The sequence below is a fragment of the Lissotriton helveticus genome, chromosome 4_1, assembly GCF_964261635.1.
Source record: "Lissotriton helveticus chromosome 4_1, aLisHel1.1, whole genome shotgun sequence".
Taxonomy (NCBI): domain Eukaryota; kingdom Metazoa; phylum Chordata; class Amphibia; order Caudata; family Salamandridae; genus Lissotriton; species Lissotriton helveticus.
This window is the reverse complement of record NC_136063.1, coordinates 1,454,618,843-1,454,642,320: the sequence shown is the minus strand read 5'-3', so window position 1 is coordinate 1,454,642,320 and position 23,478 is coordinate 1,454,618,843. Positions and strand designations below refer to the sequence as shown.

The 23,478-nt window shown below is 46.4% G+C and overlaps 1 protein-coding gene across 3 annotated transcripts in view; it reads left to right on the top strand.

Moving 5' to 3' along the window:
* The window catches only part of ACD (ACD shelterin complex subunit and telomerase recruitment factor), a 283,828-nt gene that overhangs the window by 134,894 nt on the left and 125,456 nt on the right, over positions 1 to 23,478 (top strand). For all 3 annotated transcript variants that reach the window (XM_078688039.1, XM_078688038.1, XM_078688037.1), the window contains exon 11: positions 17,722 to 17,870. In XM_078688039.1, the coding sequence (XP_078544165.1) occupies positions 17,722 to 17,870 (149 nt within the window). The remainder of the gene's footprint in view (positions 1 to 17,721; positions 17,871 to 23,478) is intronic.

Sequence of the window (23,478 nt, the reverse complement as noted above, 5' to 3'; positions counted from 1 at the left end):
CCCATGCCATAGGTACCTGGGTTGCCATTTAGTAGGGACTTACAGGAGCGCCAAAGGTATTGTCAATTGGGGGAACAATTGAACAGTTTTAGGGAAAGAGATCTTTCAATGGGAACCTGGATAGCAGGAACCCAGTGCACTTCCTGTCAAAATTGCACCAAATACCAGGCAAAAAGTGGCGATGACTATATAAACCAGCATTGGCATAGCCAATAGGTCTCGCCTTTGGGAACTTATAAGTGTTTAGCCATGCAACAGTTGATGTTGTTGCATGGATATTGTGCTGCATAACTAAATACTTATAAGGTCCCAAAAGATAAACCTATTGGCTATGCCATTGCTTTTTTGATTAGGTGAGTGGGCTAATGTGTCAGCAATAGGGGGATATATTCCTCAAGGACTACGTGAATAATGTTCCTACTTCTTTATTTAAGGGGTTTTGTATAGTGTTAGCATCCCACCTTCTGCCTTCTTCAGAGAACTCCAATCCAAGATGCTTATCTCACATAAGATCAGTAGGTAGTGACAGAGGTACAAGCCTGCAATGAAGAGGGCCAGAAGTCAAGAGATCCACAGTTCTTCTTATCCACAAACAATAGAATTCTGCTTTTGTTACTGTAAATCTTTCTAAACCAGAGCTACAGCAATCAAGAGTCCACAGAAGATCGTGGACAAATCCTGTTGGCTCTAAGGGGAGCATTCAAGAATTAAGCTTTGATTATAAAATCGCGGAGGGGACGAGAGTCGAGTTGAGCCATCAAAGGGCTATTTTGTAGAGTCAGGACCATAGTTGATGTGGGTCACTCTTCTGCCTTCTAGTTTTTGGCAGTTGAATCATGTACTGTCCACACCTATCAAAATTTGGGCTTAACTGCTCCCGACGTAAGCCTACTCAGAAGACACAGCACGCAGGGGTCGCTGCCAGACTCATGTTGAAGCACATTGAAAGACATGGAAATGAGGAGAATGTGAGCTTCTTCGTGATAGAGACTACTAGCCGCAGAGTCCTTAACTTAGAATATTCCCCAGGCGTGAGACTGGACACAGAAAACGTTCTTGCCCAGCATCCCTGCGCGCCGGGGGAAGGGGGGCAGGGGGGGGGCAGCAGTGCCACATAAGCCCCACCCCGGCGCGCTGACATAAGTTTTCTTCTTTTCTACGTGCAACACGGACCCGGATAGTGTTACTGGCTGATTTAGGCCTTTCCCTTTTCGCTCTTCCACGGGTTTTCTGGGTACAGTGTGTGAATGACTTCAGGTTTTAAAGCGTGCTCGTCTTGCGCACGCCAGATGTCGCCGACAGATCCCCATACCATCTGCATGTGGTGTTTGGGGAACACCACAACTGCACGGACTGTGAGGCGTGTCAGCAGTTGAAGCCGAAGTCCCGGCGGAAACGCCAGATGAAGCTCCTCTCAGCTCGCATGTCAAGGTCGGCGTTGTTGCCGCAGCCGTCTCCTGCGGACGGCTTCAAGAACCACCGCTTCCGCCTCAGACATCGTCTTTCTCCCGCGCCGCAGAAGCGTCGCTCACCTATTTTATTTATTTTATTTATTTATAAAGTGATAAGTGTTGCAGTTTGTCCTATGCAGGCCTCGTTGGCTCCTCCTGGGATGTCTCCGGATCCCTAGCCGTGTGCGGGGCCCTCCGCAGCGTCGCCGGCGGATCCGGCCCTGGCGTCGACGGGTACGGCTCCAGGTTCGGAGGATGTGGTGTCTTCGGGGTGCGGCCCTTCGGGGTTCCCTCCTTCGGACCACGGCGCCTCTGATTCCCGCAAACCTCCGCGGGGGTCCCTGTGGTTTTGCGGGAGGTTGCCAGGGCTCGGGCATGTCCCCGAGTTCTTCTTGGTCTTCTGGACAGGCGGCGGCCTTGGGGGCTGGCTAGGGGTTGGGTGTGTCTTCAGGCCCACGTCGTTCCTCCACGCAGGCGGCTGCCTTGTCGGATGTCGAGTTGGCCCCTTTTCGTCACCGCACCTTGGCCGCCCGGCTCCGGCCCGCCCTCGGTCTCCTGCGCCGAGCGGTGTGGCGGAGGTCGTTCCGGTGTCTCCTTCGGCGCCGGTCGACGTTGACCGACTCCGGTTGTGGACTCTACGGCTCCGGGACGGCGCTGGGTCGTTGATTCCTCTTCAGATGCCTCTTCGTCGCCAGAGGTCGGCGGTTGATGGTGTCATCCTCTCCAAGATGGGTCGCAGAGTTGTGGCTTTTTCCCCGGCGTTGTCTAAGGACGGTTCTTCGTTGTCGCCACGGCCGCAGTCTTCGCCGGAGGTGCCTCAGGTTCCTCATTCTTCACCCCACCCCTCCTTCCCCCTTTCTGGACTTGGCCTTATCTTCCTCCGGTTGGCCTGGGGGACTGCCGCCTTAGTCTGCAGCCGTTGCCCACAGAGGAACTGCTTTCCCCACCGCGGGGCCCTACGGAGGCAGGTGCGGCCTTCGCTCGCGCTGTCTCCACGGCTGCGGGGATTTTGCGCATGGGAGATCCAGCGGCCCACTTTCCCACGGATCATCTTCTGGAGGTCCTCCATCAGGGCTCTGGTGGTCGGGAGCTGCTTTTGCCCTTCGAGGCTTTGCTCCACAATTCCCTTATGGGGGCTTGGGGTCGTCCCGCCACGGGTGATCCAGTGCCGCAGCACCTTCTGCACCGCCACCGTCCTGCGCCTCATGATCCTATCCGTCTTTCTCTTCACCCTTCTACCAGGGGCACTCTTTTGCAGATGGTTTTTCCCTCTCCGTCATCGGTGTTGTCCCCTCTGTCGTGGGAGGCGCACTGGTTGGATTCCTGGGGCGGAATGTCTTTGCCTCCCCCAGTGGTGCCTTGAGGGCCCTCAACACTCTTTGTGTCCTGGCAAGGGCCACTTCTTGCTTGTGGGATTCGGATGAGTCCCTTCTGTCTACCGCTTCTAGTGAGGGTGCCCGGGTTGATCTCCGGCACCATGTAATGGATGGCCGGGAGCTGGCGGCCTTCATTTTTCACTCGGCTCTGGACGTGTCAGAGGTGCTTGGTCGTACCATGGCCTCTTCAGTACGCCTTCGTCGCCATGCATGGCTCCGGGATAGTGTGTTCCCAGAGAATGTTCGGGAATGGTTAGTGGACCTTCCCTTTGATGGCACCCTTTTGTTCCATGCCCCTGCGGACTCTGCCATTCAGAGGTTTCTGGAAGGGGCTCCGCCCTCCTCCTCCTCCTCCCCCTCAGTGACTGGGGAGCCGTTCTAATTCTTCCTTTGTGTCCCGGGGCTTGGTTGTGAGTAACCCCGGTGGTGGGTGTTCGTGTGATTGTTGTACCTTCCGGTCCCTTGTTGGGCTTTGGTGCCTTTGGCTGCTGGTCCAGCCCTTTTTTGATTGTGGTTTTAGCTGTTGGTCAGCTGTGTTGGCCTGAGATTAGGCCTTCAGTGTATTCTGTCTGGCTCATTGGCAAGCCGTTTGCGGTTTCTCCGAGAGTCTTTTTGGCTGATGCGGATACTTTTCATAAGAGGGTTTCCATGTTCTTGGCATGTAACTTGCCCTATGTGGGGCAGTGGTAGCTATTAAATAGCTCTCTCCTATGCTAGGGAGGTGTGGTTGCCCTTCGGGCCTCTGCTCTCCGTGGCGTCATGGTATGTCGCATATGCGAATATCTTCTTCTTCTTCTCCTTCGTCCATTGGCATTTTTGGCGATGTGGCAGTCCCTGTCTTGTCTGCTGCCTGAGGCCGGGGACCCACTCCTTAGTGGATTGGTTCCGTCTGGGGCAGTCCCCCTTTGGGGTCCTTCGGGATAGTTCACTAGCTTTGCCCATGTTCTGAGCCTGACGTGGTCCGGGTCTTAGTTTGTGACTTTGTCAGCAGCTGGCTGCCCCCGCCTGCTCTTCTGTTCTGTGACCGGCGGTCTTGGCTTGGGCCCTGGCACTCTTGTTTTTGTCCCAAGGGGCCATTGTGAGGGCTCGTTCTTATTCTTGGCTGCCCTTTTCACTGGGTTGTTTCCTGGTGGAGGGCTTTGCTGTACTTCGTCTTCTTCTTTTCCGCCTGCCTTCTTGCTGAGGCGTTGGTCAGTCTTGACTTCGTACTATGAAGGGCTCGGCTGCCCTTTTCACTGGGTTATCTCCCGTTGGAGGGCTTTGCGGTATTCTACCTCTTCTCCTTTAAGGATGTAGGTGGTTCTTCTCCCTCTGCGTTGTCTGTACCTTGGGGCTTCCGGTGGAGGTCCCTGGTACGTGGATGGGCTTGCGGTGGTCTGGCCTGCTTCGTTTGACCCTTGCTTCTTCCGCTGGTGGAGACTTGGTTGCCTCTTGTTGTTATGGCGCATCCCCTATGAGGCTGGTGTTCCTCCTCAATGCTGAGGTCTTCTTCGGCTCTGGTCCTGTGACTCACCCCCTGTTGCGGTGGACGGGGCGATTCCCTATCCCCGTGACTGGTCCCCTGTTGAGGGTCTTGTGCTTTCTGGCGTGGGAGAGGTCCTCTCGCAGACCCTCCTCCCCTTTGGGTATGGCTAGGGTATCGATTCTACGTTAAGGAATCTGCGGCTAGTAGTCTCTATCAGATGTACGAGTTACTTATCTTCGGTAACGATGTATCTGGTAGAGACTATTCTAGCCGCAGATTCCTTCACGGCCCACCCTTCCTCCCCGCTCAGCGAGGACCCTCGACTTGGGTTTTCTACACTCACATCCTTTTGGGCGTCTTGTCTTCTATGGGTGTCCTCTTCCTTTCTTCCGGGTCAGGCATTCTTCCGGCTGGTTCCCTCCAGCGTGAGGACCTTCTTTAGTTCTTTCTCTCTGTTGCTAGAGTTCTGATCCCCTTCTGGTCTTCTTCGACAGGGGTTCTTTTACCTGGCCTTGACCTCCTCCTCCCTTCTGGAGGTATGACAATCCTTCGCAGTATAGTCTGGGATGGATTACTGTTGCTCCTTTGTTTCGGGCTTGTGGCCCTTCCCCTAGGGGTTGTAGCTGCAGCCTCTCTCTCTGTCTTTCTTTCATGGCACTTCTTCTACTTGTGCATCCAGGATGGCTCTTGCCTTGGCTTGTAGGGTGGTTCCACGGAACGGTGCTTTATGCTTTTCTTGCTGTGGCTTCGCTGCTCTGGCCTTCTAGTGCTTCCTGCCTCTTGGTGCTTTCGCCTTGGTTGCACAGGCTGTTCCTCAGAGTGGTGCCCTGCTCTTTTTCTACTCTGGTCTGCCTTCTGGTGCCTTCGTGCCACCTGGCGGTATTTCTCACCTTTTGTTTTTCTTTCTCTATTTTGTCTTCTAGCTTTTCGCACACTGTTCCCATGCTCTACTCAGTTTTGTTGTGATGGCACCGCGTTGTGGCGTGGAAAAGTTCTCAGAAGCAAACTGATGTCAGCACGCAGTGGTGGGGCTTATGTGGCCTCGCTGACGTCACGCCAGCGGAAGGACGTCAGGCGGAGTCGCGTGGCGCTGCCCTCCCGGCACGCAGGGATGCTGGGCAAGAAAGTTTTCCAGATCCAGTCTCACGCCTAGGGAATATTCTACATTAAGGAATCTGCGGCTAGAATTGTCTCTACCAGATACATTGTTACCGAAGGTAAGTAACTCGTACTTTTAGTTCGATAAAGTGCCCTTGTGATTTATCCTCCCGAAATCAGTCTCAGAAAATCTAGCCGCACTCTGTACTTCTGAATATGTCTACATTCATGGAATTTAAATTGAGCATAATACAAATGTACTTATGCAGTCACCCAGTTATTATTCCTTGCTATCACTTACTCATCTACGGATTTGATCACTCATCCACTTGTGCACTCGCTTATTCATCCATGCACCCAGCCACCCATTCATTCATACATGCAATCATTCATTCAGTGTTCTCCTCATTTACACACTCTTGAATTTGATTAAGACACTACACACAAAAACTCATCAATCAATGAAAAGACTACTTCCAAAAGAAGTCAGATTTGTTGGCTTTCCTAGTGCTTGTTAATCAAGATCCATGCCGGAAATTAAACACAACCAGAGACAGAGGTGCCATGCAGGGTGCAATTTTCACATAAATGCACATTTTATTGAATAATCAGGCATTATCGTATCTAATTAAATATATTTTTGTAAAAAAAAATATTATAATAATTACATTCCATCCTTCTGTATTCTCTCATTTTCTTTGTTCTCTAAATGCTCCCTTTCTTAAATCTCACTTATACTGTGCTCCCAACTTTCTCATTCTTTACTTTCCTTACTTCCTTCTTCCCTCATCTTTCTTCCTTACATCCTCCCTCACCCAGCCCCTCCCCTTTTCTCGGCGCCATCTCTACATCCATTTCCCACTTTAGGCTTTCTTCATCCTTATCTTCCACTTTCATTATCTTCCTTCCTGCTTCTTTGCATTACTCACTCTCCCCTCTCCTCTTGCCTGTTCTTTATTCCCTACATCCTTCTCAGCCACGAGAAACTCAGCATCCATCTCTCGCTTTTATCTTCCTTCCTTCCATCAAGTCCCTCCCTCGCTCCCTCCCTCCCTATCTCTCTCTCCCTCCCTCCCTCCCTCCCTCAGCTCTCGATGAACAGTTTAATGCAACCCTTGTAGGTGTCCACTGAGCTCTTTTACGTGCTCCTCCCTGGTACCGACCCCTGGCACTCTCCGATGCCTTCACCCCTTCGCTGCCAGCCTAAGCTGTTCCCCTGCCATCGCCAGCGCCTGCCTCTCACTGCGAGGTGCTCTCCCAAGCCCTCCAGCGCCATTAGAATTCACGTGGAGCGGCTAAAAATGCATGTCTTAACAGCTGCTAATGCTTTTTTTTACACAGAGCGCTTGAGAATATGCAAATAGGAGGCTGGCGCAGCTGATATGTCACAGTGCCCCATTCTCTTCCCGAGGGCAGAGAGGAAGTCGTCCTCTCGAGCTATCCCCGATGTATAATCCTGACTGCTGCTCCCTATTTTAATTACTCTACTTAAGTGCTCCAATAATAAACATTGACTTGTTTTAACATAGCGGTTCGTTCTACACTTCCGTCGTGTCGCAGCGCTGTATGTAACTGGTGTCTGTATCATCGAATGTAATAACCCTGGAAAGATGAGCCTGCAAGGGCCGGGATTAACCCAATGCCCTGCCGATGACCGCCTGTTTATGGCTCACTGAGCTATACCTTTGTCAAATACTAAGCAAATGTGTCAGTCACCCATTTAAATAAAAATTAAGGATGCAAAGAGAATCTGTTCATTTTTTTAAATATCCTTTATATTTTGAACTCACCAAGCTGGTATAAAAAAGGCACATGGAAAGAGAGGGACTTGTAATACATTTAACAAGCATCGATCTCTTGTTTTTGCTGAGCCCCAGTTTGTCGAGCGCAAAGAAAAGTTCCCAGAGTGTCACGCCGCCAGTAAAGCACCTTCTGTCCGTTCGCGTGCACATCTGGAATCCGTATTGATTCCAAAAGGCCCTCGCTTGGGAAGGGCAGCGCATGCGCGCTGCTAACGCCAGGCGAGACCTAGAAAAGGGGCACTTTCCTACACAAAGCACTTAGCCGGAGTGTTCCTGGCAATTCAGTGGGTCCCAGTGTTACCCCATTGTCACCATAATGCTCAACCTTGACAGGATGCCCAAATACTCATAAAGGTTGTCTTTCATAAACTACTACTCTAAACGCTCCTGCCCCAGTCGATCCTCCACACTCAAAACCATAGCCATCAGTGGAAACCCCAACCCCGTAAAGGATAAGTAAACAAAAAAATCAAAAAGAAAATAAATACCAGACACTGGTCATAAAACAATTTTAGACTCTCTCAGACCCCTTCGCTATAGCAAGGGGCACCAGACAGGGCTGCCCCTTGTTCCCTCTTCTGTTCGCCTTGGCAAGTGAACCTTTGGCATAATGGGCCAAGAGAGACGCTTCAGTTGGAAAGGACAGCAAAAAGACAGCATATCCATGCATGTAGATGACGTCCTCCTCTGCTTCTACTGCATCTAGAAACAAAAGTACATATTTTTCTGCAAGCTCAATGAAAACCCTGCATTTAGGAGTGAAGTGGGAATAGTCTTATTAATTCCAGTGCTGAGAAGGAACTGCCTGGGATTTAATATCCACTTGCATATTACATATACATTGGCCACCAAAGCAGTCCATTACTGTCATGATTTTTTGCTGGAACCGTTCCCTTGCACTTGGACTTATACCCTAGAGCACGGTAATAAGGACACAAGCGACTCCGAAATTGCAAGCTTCATGCAGAGAGTGACTACTGTCCTCTTGCTGGCAAGTACCATGTTTGGGAATGGCAGCAGTTCTTGATTGTGCTGGTGTTTACTAGTTCTTGGCACTTTCCAAACATGGATACTTATTTATGAGAACCCACTGCATTGTGGTTACTGTCTGTCTAATGTTGAATAGAGTCCATCAGGTACATATTTAGCTAGTCATTGTACTTAAAAGAATATAACAAGCACTTCCAGGCCACTCCTACAGTTTGATATGACACGGAGTAGCCCAAAGTATCACACTTGCATGAGCATGATGATTAGTAGGTAATTCAACCACTGGCATTCTCCAACATTGGATCTTTTATATAGTCACATGCTTGAACATTCCCCGATGTCACCTGTTTTGCACTGACTTCGTGGAGGTGCATGGAGGAGCGCATTTCATGGAATCTTTCCCTGAAGAGGGGGTATCTTCTTTAGAAGGAAGAAGAATTTCCTTAGCAATCCGATATAATGCTAACATCCTTCTTCTGTCCTTAAGAGTCTTAGTTGAAAAACACCTACAAATGCCACATTTAGATGCCTTATTATTTGGATGACGTTAATAAATACGCTGAAAATGAGAATCATCAATGTAAATCTTCTTAAACACACAGGATGAACAAGCTTTGAAAAGAGATGTTTTCTCTTTTTCTGACCTGTTGACAGTTGGCTGTCATGTAAAAAGATCTCCCTGGACCCTAATTTGATAGTTTCCCCAAAAACAACTCACAGTACTTCGGTGCTGAAGATGGAGCTGATTTAAATCCAAGGCAGATCAAGGAGGTAACAGATATAAGGTTCTCTGAAAAGTCAGAGTAGAGCTGTGTCAACAGACTCCCTCACACGCGATGTCCAATAGAAATCTGAGCTATGGTGGCCTCTAGGGGATTATGAGCGCTTAAGCTTTCAACTCAATGACTGAAGTTTGGGTGCTTTTAATGAGGTGGATACTAAATGTGCTATGTTGTTTCAGGCCTATTACTGTTTTACACTGTATACTGCTATTTTAATGTACTGGATATTCCCTGCCTGACGATAAGGAATGATTCAAGCATATGAATATCTAAAGTATCTCAATTTTGGAAAAGTGCAATTACAGGTAAGTAACTGGTTTCTTAAGCAGCACTGCCAGGTATTGTAGGTAGTCCCAGCAACAGTGAACTCCAGAGAAATACCTTGAGCCATGGCACTTATTATTTTATTTGTTATAAATTATGCACTGATTGGAAGTGGTGGCACCATGGATTTATAGTGCAAAAACAGGCCTTATTTATCCTTCTTCTCATGCGGGTAAAGGTATACTTGTCCTATTTATGCAGTGGCCATGCAGGATACTAATTGAAGACCTCAACACATTTCTAACAGGAGCTGATTGGACAGTCTTGTGACTAAATACTGAGCAGGTGTCCCGATTGGAGTGCCAGGATTTCTCATGGACTAAAGAGAAATTGCACCCTTGCGTGGTTGGGAAGATTGCTCTCTTCTCTGATTCTGACCCTGCCAAGGTGAGAACAGAACCTGGATTCAGCTTCCTGTGCGAGAGCTACTGTCTGCCTTGAGGGAAGGAGATCTAGCCTGCTGTGGATAAGGGACACTAGAGTGTGTGCCCCTGCAGAGGAGAGCACGACCTAGTAGATGATTCATTAGCCAAACTGCTTATGTGCTTTGGGTGAGCTCAATGAGACTGCATTGTCCTAGAAACATTCAAGAGCTGTATGGTACTGACAAGTACCATTTACACCATATGAGGACTAGGGTAAGGATCAGCACCTACAATGGACCTTTGTAAGACCCCTCTATCCCTGACCCCTCTGCCCTGTTACTTTTTAATTTATTTGTTATTTTATATAGCATGAACCTTACAAAAATTGGCTTCAGAGAGCTTTACTTGCCCAGAAAGGGAAGTAGCTTTTTTGTGCCTGACCGCCACTCCTGCTTGTGTTCACAGCCATATTTAAAAGAACAATATGCTTGTGTGTGCACTAGACACTGCCCACAATCCAGTCTCTGCCTGGATTGTGGGCAGAGACTGCAGATAACTCTGTGTTGGCAGGCATCGTAAAAGGGTGTTTGTGGCATATGTAGCTGTAGATACACATCTGTGTATACTACTGTCATCTAGTGTTGGGCTTGGATGTGTGCAAGTTGTATTTCTTCTAAGAAGTACAACGAGCCACGAGATATGGTAACTCCACCTATCACTGGTAATGCACATGAGGGTCAGCTACATTGTTCGATTTTTTTTTCTCCTCCATCAGGTTCAGATGTGTGTGTAGTGTCTGCGCTGGGCCCGTTCGAATCCTCCACCTGTCAGTGCTTACAGTTGTTGCTCCTAATCTTCGGTTCAGTGTGTTACGCATCCTTTATTAGACTTCACAAACTAAAACGTACTAGGCCCTACATGGAGCCTCAACCCCCTGGGTCTCCATTGGCTCCTCGATGCTCAACACTGTCACATCCATAATGGAAAGAGCTCCATTCCAGCATTGCCCGAAGAGTCATACCAAATAACCTCCAAATGTTGTGTAACCCCTGTCTGTTCATGGACCATCAGGAGGTCTCCTGCTCAGCGTGCCTCGCTGTTATGAATAAAAAGACCATCCAATACCATCATGCTCGACGCATCATCTCAACTTCAATGGTGCAACAACAGGCAGGCGGATAATATTATGGACCTTTTCGGGGACCAAGAAATCGAAGGCAACATTCAGCCTAGGCTTTACCATCAATGCCACAGATTCTCTTCTCCAGCGCCTAAAGGTCTTGCCCTTCCTAGGAGCTATACTACACTCTATCACGGGTAAAACATACCCCAGCCCTGCTAGGGTTCGAGCTTTCCAAGTGCTGCTCCCTCTTTTGCAGGCAGATCATCAGAAAACTGTCAGTAAGGTCATGCGCCTCCTCTGTATGATGGCCTCCTACATTGCTATAGTCTCACAGATTTCAAATACAATACATTCAGTTATTGCACCATACTTTGACATTTGTATATATTGCAATTTCCTTTCTCCAACAGTTATACATTTTAAATGCATTCAGGGATACTCATCTAATTTTACAGAACAATTTGTGCAAACAATAGTGAAAAGCCATTAAAAACATATCAATACGATAAAGCATACCATTGCATTAATTCTTTTGTAGATTCTACAGTAGTTACACCAGTCAATATTATAAAACGTCTGCCTGCCTGTGCTAAGGTTATTCACACTTCATTATTTTGTAAAGCACACAAACAGACTCGCTACGGGGAATTAGATATTCTTTAGATTCTCCCTAGGGGTGTGTTTTATGTTGTTGCACCCTCACAAGAGTCCCACTTAATAAGGGACGCGGTTCCAATTCCCTTTAGGGCAGGGATTATCGTCAGGGCTGTACCACGGTGTAATCTGGTATTCTTAAACTTAGCTCACTTTTGTGGAACACATTCTTTTTGTTGCTCACGTGAACTCAATATTTTCATCTGGGTTTCACTCCATATTTCCGGTGGATTTTTCCTTTTCGTTTTAGACAAAGGCTTGCAATCCGCCTTGAAAGTGGCCTTTTCTTTTGTCCACTGTGTCAATTTTAAGTTCTCAAGGCGTGCATTTTCATTGGGGCCATTAGTCGAATGAGCGTTGAACCAATGTTACTGAAAACAAATTCTGTGTTATTTTGGCACATCTCTGTCTGCCATCTGCTGCCCTTGCACCGTCTGCTGCTCTGCGAGGTTGTAGTGGTTCATCCTCTTCATCAGACTCAGAATCTTAATCTGTACGGAGGTATCACGCACACCACGTACTTCAATCCGATGGCGTTCCGATTTCTTTCAAGAGCTCGAGTAAATTACTCCGTTTCCTTCGCCCAGCATAAATGTACATGATGGCCTCCTACATTGCTATAGTCTCACATGCCTGGTTACACATGACCCCGTTGCAGGAGTGCCTAATAGCACAGTGATCATAAGCGGAAGGTCATTGGGAGGATCTAGTGTTGATCTGGGACCGCACTCTTGGCTCTCTGCAGTGGTCGAGGGCCAACAACATGTTGCAAGGCATGCCTTTTTTGGTTTTAGTGCCGCATATGACAATCACAACAGATGCCTCCCTCACTGGTAGGGGTCAAACTTACTGGAGCTGACTTTTCAAGTGATGTGGACACCTCAAAGGGGTTTCCACATCAACCACATGGAGTTGCTAGTTATCCAGCTATCCCTCAAGGCGTTCCTCCCTTGCATCCAACACAAAGTAGCACTCGTTCACACATACAATGCAACTGCCTTTTTCTACCTTCAGAAACAGGATGGAACACATGCTGCAGTTGTCTGCTTTAGCCCAGGGCATTTGGCAGTTGGCGGTCAATCACAGAATTCACCTACTGATAGATTACATACCAGGAGTGGTCAACGACTTTGCAGACCTCCTCAGCAGGATACAACAACAAGCCCAGGAGTAGGAACTTCACCTCCAAAACCTGCTCCCATATTTCTGCTGTCGAGGTTTTCCAACATAGACCCCTTTGCCACCGCTGAAATCGCTAAATGCCCAAGCTTCACCTCAAGGTTCCCAAACCCACAATTCATGGGCAATGCACTATGGATGAACTGGTTGGGATAAATACCTATGCTTTTTCCGCGATTCCACCTCTTCCATTAGTAGTTCTAAGGCTTAGGCAAACATCCATAAGTCAGGTCCCAGCAGCCCTGTTTCACCACTCTCCTGTGGTACTCCATGAGTAAGCTACCCAAACAACCGGATCTTCTCTCACAGAATCAGAACCCACTCAGGCATCCCAAAGTCAAACAGCTCAATCTTGGATTTGTTTCCTAAAGTCCTAGACTATGGGTACCTTAATCTGCTTTCAGAGTGTATGTCCATTCCTAAAGAGGCATGCAGGCCTACAGACAGAGCCTGTTGCAGCCAAATGGAAAAGGTTAGTGCACTACTGTCTTTCTGGACAAATTGGCCCTTTCAAAGCAGCAATGCAGAACATTGTTGGTTTTCTGCTTCACTTGTAGAAAGCAGGTCTTGTCTACACTTCCATCAGGATTCACTTAGGTGCTGTTACCACTCTTGTCCTTTACAGTTTCTTTGCTGGAAGGTTGCTCTCCTGGTAGCTATCACCTTCCTCATGTGTGTGAGTGATCCTCGGGCTTTTACCCTGGAAGAACCTTTTTTTCCAAGCTCACAATAGGGTTCTCCTCAGGACAAAACCTAAATTCATCCCCAAGGTAGGCTCTAGTTTCCACCTTAATCAAACCATAGAACTCCGAATGTTCTTCCCACATCCAAAGTCAGCAGCAGAACAAGCTCTTCACACATTAGATGTCAAAAGAGCCCTTATGTATTACATCAATAGTACAAAACCCTTCCGTGAGATACAGCAGCCCCTTGTCTTTTTTTCCAAACCAAAAAAAGGGACATGCTGTCTCTAAGGCAGGTATAGCACACTGGTTGGTCAAATGCCCACAGACGTGTTATGCCAAAGTCAAAAGACCTTTGCCTGTACTTCCCAGACCCCACTCAACCCATAAAAATTGCTTCTATTACTTTATTAGGTAATATTCCTATAGCTGACATCTGCAAAGAAGCTAACTGATCTACCCCCCCCCCCCTGTTAACTAAACATTACTATGTGGATATCTTAGCTCGCCAAACAAGCTAGTGTTGGCCAGGATTTACTATGCACACTTTTCCAATCTTCTGCAATATCCTTGGGCTAGTCAGTGCTTTAGGAAGGACTGCTTTACAGTCTGCACACAGCATGTGGATCTGCAGCTCAACATATCTCAAATGGAAAATGTTACTTACCCTGTAAGCATCTGGTAGTGCCGTAGATTCACATGCGCCCACCCTCCTCCCCAGAAGCCTCTTTGACGTTGCAGAAACCTTTTTCTTTCACCTTCCCTCGCATAGTCATATTGCATGTATCTCCATGCTACATATGCATCCGCACCCATCATGCAGGAAAAACAATCAAGCAATGAAGCTGATGCCCATGGTCATTACCAGCGATACGTGAATTCACCATAGCTAATGACTCAAAAGACTTATTCAACGATGTCCGAGCCCAAAACTAGATAGCAGGAGTATGCATAGCATGTGAATCTACAGCGCTGCATGCCACAAACAGATTCTTACAGGGTAATATTTTCCCTTATATTACAATTACAGCATCATATACACCTGCAGAGGAAAGCCTGAAAGCAGATCTTTATGTGGTACTGCAACTCTGTTACAAATGTTATCGGAAGGTGCTGCACACTGTGTACCCCTGTCAAAATGGCAATTTTGCATTGTTAATATGGTCACAAACATTTCGTAAACAGATCTCTAGTTCAGGGGCGGCTAGTGAAATCTATTTTTAATTGTGTACATTTGTAATCTTGTATGTAGTATTCAGCTGCATGTGAATAAAAAATGTTTTTCTTTTTCAAAGTAAAGGCACTGGCTGAATTTGTAGACCTATTGAGTGTTATTGCGTTCTCTGTTGAGTTCAGAGTTTCTAGCGGACATTACTTCACTAAGGGAAGCCTTGGGCTGATTTTTTGTGCTGTTCTGACAGTAAAGTAGAGGGGTGTCCTTGGTGCTCACTTTGGATACAGTAGTTAGGTGGCTCCAGCACACAAGAGGTAAAAGACTCAGACTATCACAATTCAAGCCTGTGCAGCCCCTATATGCCCAGTTACTATTCTACAACGATATGAAATTATAGTGATAAGTGACAGAGCTGTTGCAGCCTGATGTTCGCAACCAATCAGGGTGGCTTTAACAGATCCCATTATCTTGGAAAATGTGTGAGACTTGGTATGAGTGGACACGGGACCGATATTGGCTGGGTGACCCTGAGCTCTCTCCCGCAAAAGCTTTTGTGTTTTTTTTTTTTTTCTTCGAAAACCTTTATTATCACTTCACATAAATACTAGCATGGGCCTACAACCATCCCGGCCGGCCGCTAGTCAATGCGGAAGTTCAGCAAAGCAATATAGAAAGATACAGCAGCCCGTAATTCGGGATCAGGTAAGTATCCAGGATATAACTCGTATTTGAGCGTACAGCTTGATAATCAGGATTCAAGAAGGTTCATTTTACAGTGAAGAAAAATAAAACAGAAAAAATATCAGAATAATTGCCATACGGTCATACATGGTCCTACAATAGCAACACGAAACAGAAATCCGCGAAGAGTGCGAATACACTTAAAGACATGGGGGCAAGGCATACGAGTCAGGATAAATGTAAACAACACATACATGTCATGTCGAACAGCACCCCAGCCCTTAAAAACAAAACAGACTGTAGGAAACATGAAAGACGACGATACCGAGAAAAAGAAAAGACAAAGGGCCATAGGGACAAAGGAAGAACAAATAAACAACCCCCTCCCCCTACCCCCCACCCTGCACCCCTGCTGAAGGCTACGGCCTACCCCCCCCCCCCCCCCAGCAGCGTGCCTATCGCCCTAAATGAGAGACCCGAAATATAGAATAATAGAAAAGAAAAAAGAAGGAAAAAATATGGAGAAGGGCCATCGATCAAACTACCCGGCCCCCCCCTCACCCATCGCGCACAATAAAACATCGGAAAAGCAAGGTCAGAATAGCCACAGTAAGCAATAATTATCAATTCAATCAATAACATCCCCGTTGAGCGTCCCACTAATCACCGTCAGCCAACAACGTGTTCCACTATGTCCTAGACGGTCTCACCCCACGCCTTCCCTATCAATAGTACCCACATACGGCCACCCATCAGTCGGCATACAAAGCAGTGTGGTGGGTCCAACCGATCCGGGCGGACCGGGCAGCGCCAATACTCCATGGGACTGTAGCCCCCAAAACCCAGCCGAAGACGTATGGCAAAAATCCGTCTGTGTCAGTATCGATACCGGAAACATCCCCCAGTCCGAACACAGTTTCACCAGCCAGGAAGAGAAGGTCACACAATCCGGTACTCGTTGAAACGCCGCCGGGGCAGCCCAAACCATGAATCGATGTTGTTTCTTCAGCCGCCGTACAGATAAGGGCCCCGACGAGTCACTCACATATACAACTGAGCAGTCCAAAGCGGTATCACATACCGGGTCTATCGGCGTCTCCACGAACGTAGGCGCAGCTGGAACATTCATCACTGACGCAGAGGCGAGCACAACGGTGCTTGCTTGTGGTTCAACCATGCCCATGTGGATCGGCGGGACAACAATGGCGGCCATCCTCCTTCCCAGATCCCGGGCGTCCCGGATCAGGGTCATATGCAGAGTTGTTAACGCAGCCAATATATCTCTGGACGTGGGCTCTTTCTCGTGTCGCCAGACCCCAGGACTCTCTCGCACAACGGCCTCTCTGTCCTGATGAGGTGTGTGTACGAGGGCGCTATCTGCCATCTTAGCTGATCCGGCCTCGTCCTTCTCCCCCTCACCTCGGGACCGGGCCTCACACCAGGGAGGAACAGGATTCACAACGGGGATCTCAAAAGTCAAGGCAGGTTTTTCAGCGGAGAGTCACCAAAAGGCTAAAAACTCCGCCTCTCCCTGGGGCCCGCACGCTGACTCCGGGAAAAGTCGGTGATGTGCCCGGATACAACACCGGAATGGGGGGCCAAGTATCATGCACTCCCCTCGACCCAGCTGTATCGCACTCCCCACATGGTTCTCCGCTAGTTGGGCTGGGTCGGCACTGTCACCATCGGCCACCAGGTCTTCAGTTCCCTCCGGCCGACTCCTCACCATCACCAGAGGCCGCTGTTGTTGCAGTCGCGGCCGGCCACTCTCCGCACTCGAGACCCCGGTCCCAGCTGCGTGAAGGCCGCAAAACATTCGGGGACATTTCAACGGGTCTGCAGCAAGCAGAAGCCTCAGGAGCAAACGGTAAGTGAAAGTTATCCTTCGCCTACATAAATATGCCGTTACAGCTCAGGATAAGTGCCAGGATGTATGCGCGGGGTGAGAAGGCTCACGGAGCCGAGCGTTTACGCCGCCATCTCGGTCGCCATCTTCTTGCAGCCCCCAGCTTTTGTGTTCTTATTGGTGAACACATCCAGGGGAATCTCAGGAGTGGCCTCTGTGGGTTGCGGGACACGAAGATGGCGCAGAAATAGCGGACTATTCCTCTGTTTTGTGAGAGAGAGGCTGACATGCTTGCTCTGGACCCCAAGAGCCCCCGAGAAGCTGCAAGTGTAGTTGGAAGACAGTGCAGCTCCCTATGGTGTGCGGTGAAAGGCAAGTGTGAGAAGTGCAGTGGAACTGTCCCAGACTCTCAGTTTTTTACCCTGAGTTCTTTTCACATTCAGGGCCATGCATCTGCTCATTCTGCCTCTTCTGGGGCTCTTGGACCACCCCCGCTCCCATAATTGTATGACTGCTAATTAGGCCTCTCCTGTGACTCTTCTCTCCATTCACCCACCTCTGCCAGGGGGTCTGCCTCGACCATCTCTCCAATCAATGCACTTTAAGCCCACCATCGACCCCTCCCCCAATACCATGTCTACTATCCACTTTGAGGAGTGTGTTGTTATTTGTGTTCTCCTTCTTGAGTGATCCCTTTTGCCAATTATAGAATACTTTAATTTCACTAGGCGATTGTCTTACTCAGCTGCTGAATGTTGCAAATGAAGAAAAACTCAACGATTTAAAGAACACTGCATACAGCTGTCTCAATTTAAGAGGATCGAGTCCTTCAGTGCATCGAAACACAACTGCATGGCAGGATGGGAAAAGTTGTAAGGTGAGTTGAAGAAAGCATTGTTCACACCATAAAAGGTATATTGACTACAGAAGTCCTGTATTAATGAAATCACTGCCAAAATTCCAATTAGCGATTTCCACTTAGCAATGTATCAAATGGGTCGATTATTTGAGAAATATATTCATTGGCATAGGCAAATACAAAAAGAAGTTTTCTATTTTCAGATTGTGTCCAACGTCTTTTTAATCATTTTGTGGTGGTAGTGCGTAGCCGTACCACTGAAGTACTATAGACAGAGCTCTGTCTTCTTCCCACTGGGGCGCATTGCTTTGGGGGCACTGCAGTGTAAGTTAGCTGTTGGTCCAAAAATACACCAAAACACACACAATTGATGGACGGAATGCAGAACAAATCAAAACATTCACCCCCCCTCTTCAGCCAGGATAGCTTGAATCCAGTGAGCCTGGGACCCACGTCTGGGCATACCTGGCGCACTTAGGGCGAGGAAGCAAAAGACACACAATTGATGGACAGAATGCAGAACAAACCAAAACATTCACCCCCAGTCAAAAGATCTGGGTTAAATCCATCATTCTTTTGCTCACCATGCCACCCCAGTTTAGACCTGGCCATATGCAAATCAGTCTTGATCCTGTGCCTCATGGGAACAGTCCAGCCCGAACTGCTAAGCCAGGTCCTCCCTGGACCGGAAACAAGCAACCTAGGACCGGTTTCCACCAGGATAGCTTGAATCCATTGGCACAGTGAGCTCGGGACCCACGTCTGGGCATACCAGGCTCACTTAAGGCGAGGAAGCAAAGACACACAATGGGGGTGAATGTATGACATTGTTCTGCATTCTGTCCATCAATTGTTGTTTTTGCCAAAATACACCATACATAAGGCGTGTGGACTTCCTCAGTGACCCTTTACTAGCATGGCATGTAAAGATTTATGAAAGGCCTCTAGATCACCTGACTGAGATCAAAGAATTCCTGTTCTTTCTGTGCACTTTGTCCCTTTCGGCCAGCTCTCTTTGCAGTACATGCAGTACCATATTACCATCACAACCCTGGTTATTGCGCATTAGGAACGTCTTTACCAGAGAGTACTACAATTTTGGGATTCCCCAGAGACTCTAACCAGACATCATTGTCTTGCTCTTTAATTTGTTTTTTGATGATGGATCTGAGAGTTATGCATATTTCGACAACAAGCTTACATGATGTTGTGTAATTTGTTTAGATGCTATTTGCTTGTATCCCTCCTCCTTTCTCTCAACCCTGCCTGCTCTCATTTTCTCACTCTTCTTTTAAATTTCGGTTCGAACCCTTTTCATGGGTTTATTGCTCAATATTTTGGAATTCAACTAAGGCCTTCATTACAAGTTATTTTGTTACCATGTGTTAAATTTGCACATGGTAATATAAATACTGAGGCTTAAATCCAGGCTTGGGAGATTCAATTACACATTTTGTACCGGGCCCCATGGTATTGGATTTTCTAGGTACAGAATCTCTCCCTGTAAAATCACATGCGAATTTTCGGCACCCAGAATTACCGAGTGCGTTAAAATGGCCTGTTCATTTACCCCAAATGCACAAAGTATCCAGAGCCTGCAAAATCAAATTTTACACAGAAAATACATAATTTTTGTGAGACTAGACCAGGTCATTTTGCCCCAGGACTTCAGTGATTGGTGATGGAGGCTAAGACTCATGTCCTGCATACAATTGGGATTAATTTTCTCCTTGTTTTTCCAGGGAAAGTGTGAGCTTGTAATCGATATCCATCATCTTACAGCTCTAAATCTTTACAGCAACTTCACACCATGGCTTTAGAAATAATAACAAGCACACATATTCTGAAATGTAACTTCTAGTTTTGGCTAAAGAGAGCCTTATGGCCAAAACACAATAGAAAGTAAGCACAAGACTAGCAGACTATTACCAGCAAGGTGCATGCTGTTTCCACACCTCCAGGATCAGTGTAGGATTGCAAGAAGATGTATTGCTCTCAAAAGAAGAGTGATAGACCTCTTTGTAAAACGTAGAAAAAATAATACCTTGTCATAGAAGGAGGACCACCACCAGTCCTGAAAATTGAGCCATGGAAAGAGGCAGTATGTTTTATTATCAACCTCATTCACATTGAGGGCACTGTTGGAGCTTCAGAGGTTGGTGGAGAAGAGGTGTCAATTAAGGCACAATAACTTTACAAGTATTCTGATAAAATGCGACATTATTTTGTAAATATTTTTCACAATATACCTAGACAAAAATGTAATGGATGTACATCTACAGTACTTATAATAAGATGATATATACTGACGGATGTTTCTTTTTTCAGTTACCATAATTGTATGTGGTTAAAACTTTAAATTTATAAAATATCTCTTTATAATTAGAAAATATATGGGTGAACCCACAAATGGGTATATTTATGAGATACTTTAAAATACTTTATTCTGAGCACAAATATTATGTTCAAATAATTTTCTTCTTCAAGGGTATCTCCATTGGAATCATAAGCACTGAATAGTCTCGCCAACGTGCAGTGATCCAGGAGCACTTTTTCCAAAGTCACATTTTGTGTAGCATCTTCCCCTTGCTTCGGATAGGCCAGGAAATACATGTGACGCAAAACTATAATTTAGCAACTAAGATGGGCTATATTGCCAATTCCATTAATTTACTTTAAAAGGTGGAAAAAAGACACCAATCCTTAAAAAGGTCACTATGTGAAAGAAAAGTGATAGTGTTAAAAATATCCTTCTGTATCGTGTCGGGTTCCAGTTAGCATATTTTCTTCTGCAAATGTGTATTTCTGAATGACAAAGTGTATTGTCTTTTCCTTTCTCTCTATTATTGGTGTTATTGATATGTATTCATTTCCCCCTTATTAGTAGAAGGGTATAATGTGTATGTATTGTTTTTCTTGTAAAGTTTTTTTAATGAAGTATTTTATACCAGTAAAACTCTGAATTGTTTTTAACAGTCCTTTTTTTACAAAAAAGAAATATAGGACAACAACAAAAAATCTTTTTAATAGACAATTGTACTAATTTCTACTCCTGGCGTATTTTGGGTTTACTGTTTGGGCTTTATTTGAAATATTTTTGTATACGGTTAAAGGGAGATGATGTGTGTGAGTGAATAAAGGTGCATATTGGTGAGTGTACAGGAACCAAAGGAAAAACTTGCTTTTTACTTGTTTACAGGGAATTGAGCCTGCACTTGGGGTACGCTGCATAAGGGAATATCATGTGAAATAAAGTGTTTCTCCCACCCCGCTTTGTTTCTGTATAAGCCAGAGCTAGTTTATGGTCCATTCACTGGTGTAGATTTCCCTGATTTCCTCATGCACTATGGGAGAAAAACCTACCCTTATTACTTCCGTACCCCAGGGTGCTTCTTTAATAAAGACTGGGAGGCAGTTATTTTCAGCTAGTATGATCATACTCTTTTTAGATAAATGCGATCAGAAGACTGCTCTAATGATACATTTTAAATCCCCTTCAACCTGTATCTCTAAAATATTGACCCTATCCTCAGGATTTAAATGCTTATCTGGAGTCTCAATCATATGAACTCATCATTTGGACTCGCCATCAGAAAATTCTGGAGAGTCTGATATACTATTGTGACTTCTGCTGCGCTGTCTAAAAGCACTCTCATCCAAGTTCTGTTTTTCAGAAGTATTCATAACTGTTTCTGTATGTTTCGTAGAAGGTTCTGCCACTTTCATTGTCTTTCTAATTGGAGTTTTAGAGTCCAACTCTTTCTCTTCCCTCTTTACACTGACTACAGTCTCCATCCTGTTTCACCTTTCATGCGATACTCTTCTTTTCTACGGTACTCAGATCATCTCCTTCTCTCTGCATGTTTACCCTCAGAGGTTACTCCACATCAACCACCTGGAGTTACTAGCCATATTTCTGGCGTTAAAGTCATTCCAGAAACAAATATCAGGCAAAGCTGTCCTAGTCCGCACCGACAACATGACAGCAATGTACTACATACAGAAACAAGGCGGGACACACTACCTACAGCTCTCTCAACTAGCACAAAGCATATGGAGATGGGCTATTCGCCAGAACATTTTTCTCCTAGCCCAACATGTTCCAGGAGTCCAGAACAACATAGCAGATCTGTTAAGTCGTCAGACGCAATAGATTCACGAGTGGGAACTTCATCCGCAAGTTATTCAACCGTTTTTCCTCATGTGCGGACAACCACAGATAGATCTCTTCGCCACACACGAAACCGAAAAATGCCCAACCTTCGCCGCCAGATATCCACACCCACTGTCCAAAGGCAATGTGATATGGATGAATTAGTCAGGCAGATTTGCGTATGCTTTTCCGGCTCTCCCACTTATTCTACTGGTGGTGCGCAAACTGCAGCAACACTCACTGACACTAATCCTAGTTGCTCCAACATGGGCCAGACAACCGTGGTACACAACATTGCTGGGACTATCAGTAGTCACGCACCAAAAACTACACCTCTCCCCACGCCTCTTAACACAAAACCATGGAAAGATCAGACACCCGCACCCAACACAGCTCAACCTAGCTATCTGGCTCCTGAAGTCTTCCCCCTGACTGTATGAACGTTATCAGAGAGGCTAGTTACCCCACCAATAGAGCCTGCTACGCAGCCAAGTGGAAAAGATTTGTGATATACTGTAACAACAACAACATCAATCATCTAGATGTGTCTATTCAACACATCATATGTTATCTACTACATCTCCAATGGTGTAATCTAGCATACACATCTATTAGGTTACACCTCGCTGCCATAGCAACCTACTTACAAAATAGGCAACACTTATCACTATTCAGAGTACCTGCCATCAAAGCATTTATGGAAGGTCTCAAAAGAATAATTCCTTCCAGGGTACCACCCTCACCTGTGTGAAATTTGAACATTGTTCTCACAAGACTATTGGCCCTCCATTCGAACCTCTGCATAAATGTGAGTTACAATTTCTTACATGGAAAGTCACTTTCCTTGTGGCCCTTACTTACCTTAGAAGAGTCAGTGAGCTACAAGCACTCACTATTCAAGAACCATTTTTACATCTCCATCATAACAAAGTGGTTCTCAAAACCAATCCAAAATTCCTCCCTAAGGTTATTTCTCCCTTTCACCTCAATAAGTCTGTGGAGTTGCCAGTGTTCTTCTCGCAACCACAAACAGTCGCATAAAGAGCTCTTCATACTCTAGACATAAAAAGAGCACTCCTTTATTACATTGAAAGAACAAAACCTTTTCGCAAAACAAAACAACTTTTCGTGTCCTTCTCACTACCACATAAAGGCAACCCCATATCAAATCTGAAATTGCAAGGTGGATTGTCAAATGGCATACAAATTTGCTATCACAAGGCAAAACGCACATTATCTATTACTCCTAAAGCCCACTCTACCAGAAAGATAGGGGCTTCAATGGCTTTTCTAGGGAACATTCCCTTAGATGACATCTGCAAAGCAGCTACATGGTCTACACCGCACTCATTCACAAAGCACTATTGTGTAGATGTGCAAACAAAACAACAAGCTACTGTAGGCCAAGCTGTACTCAAAACACTAGTTCAAACTACTGCAACAGATACTGGTGGTCACCGCTAAGGAGGGGTA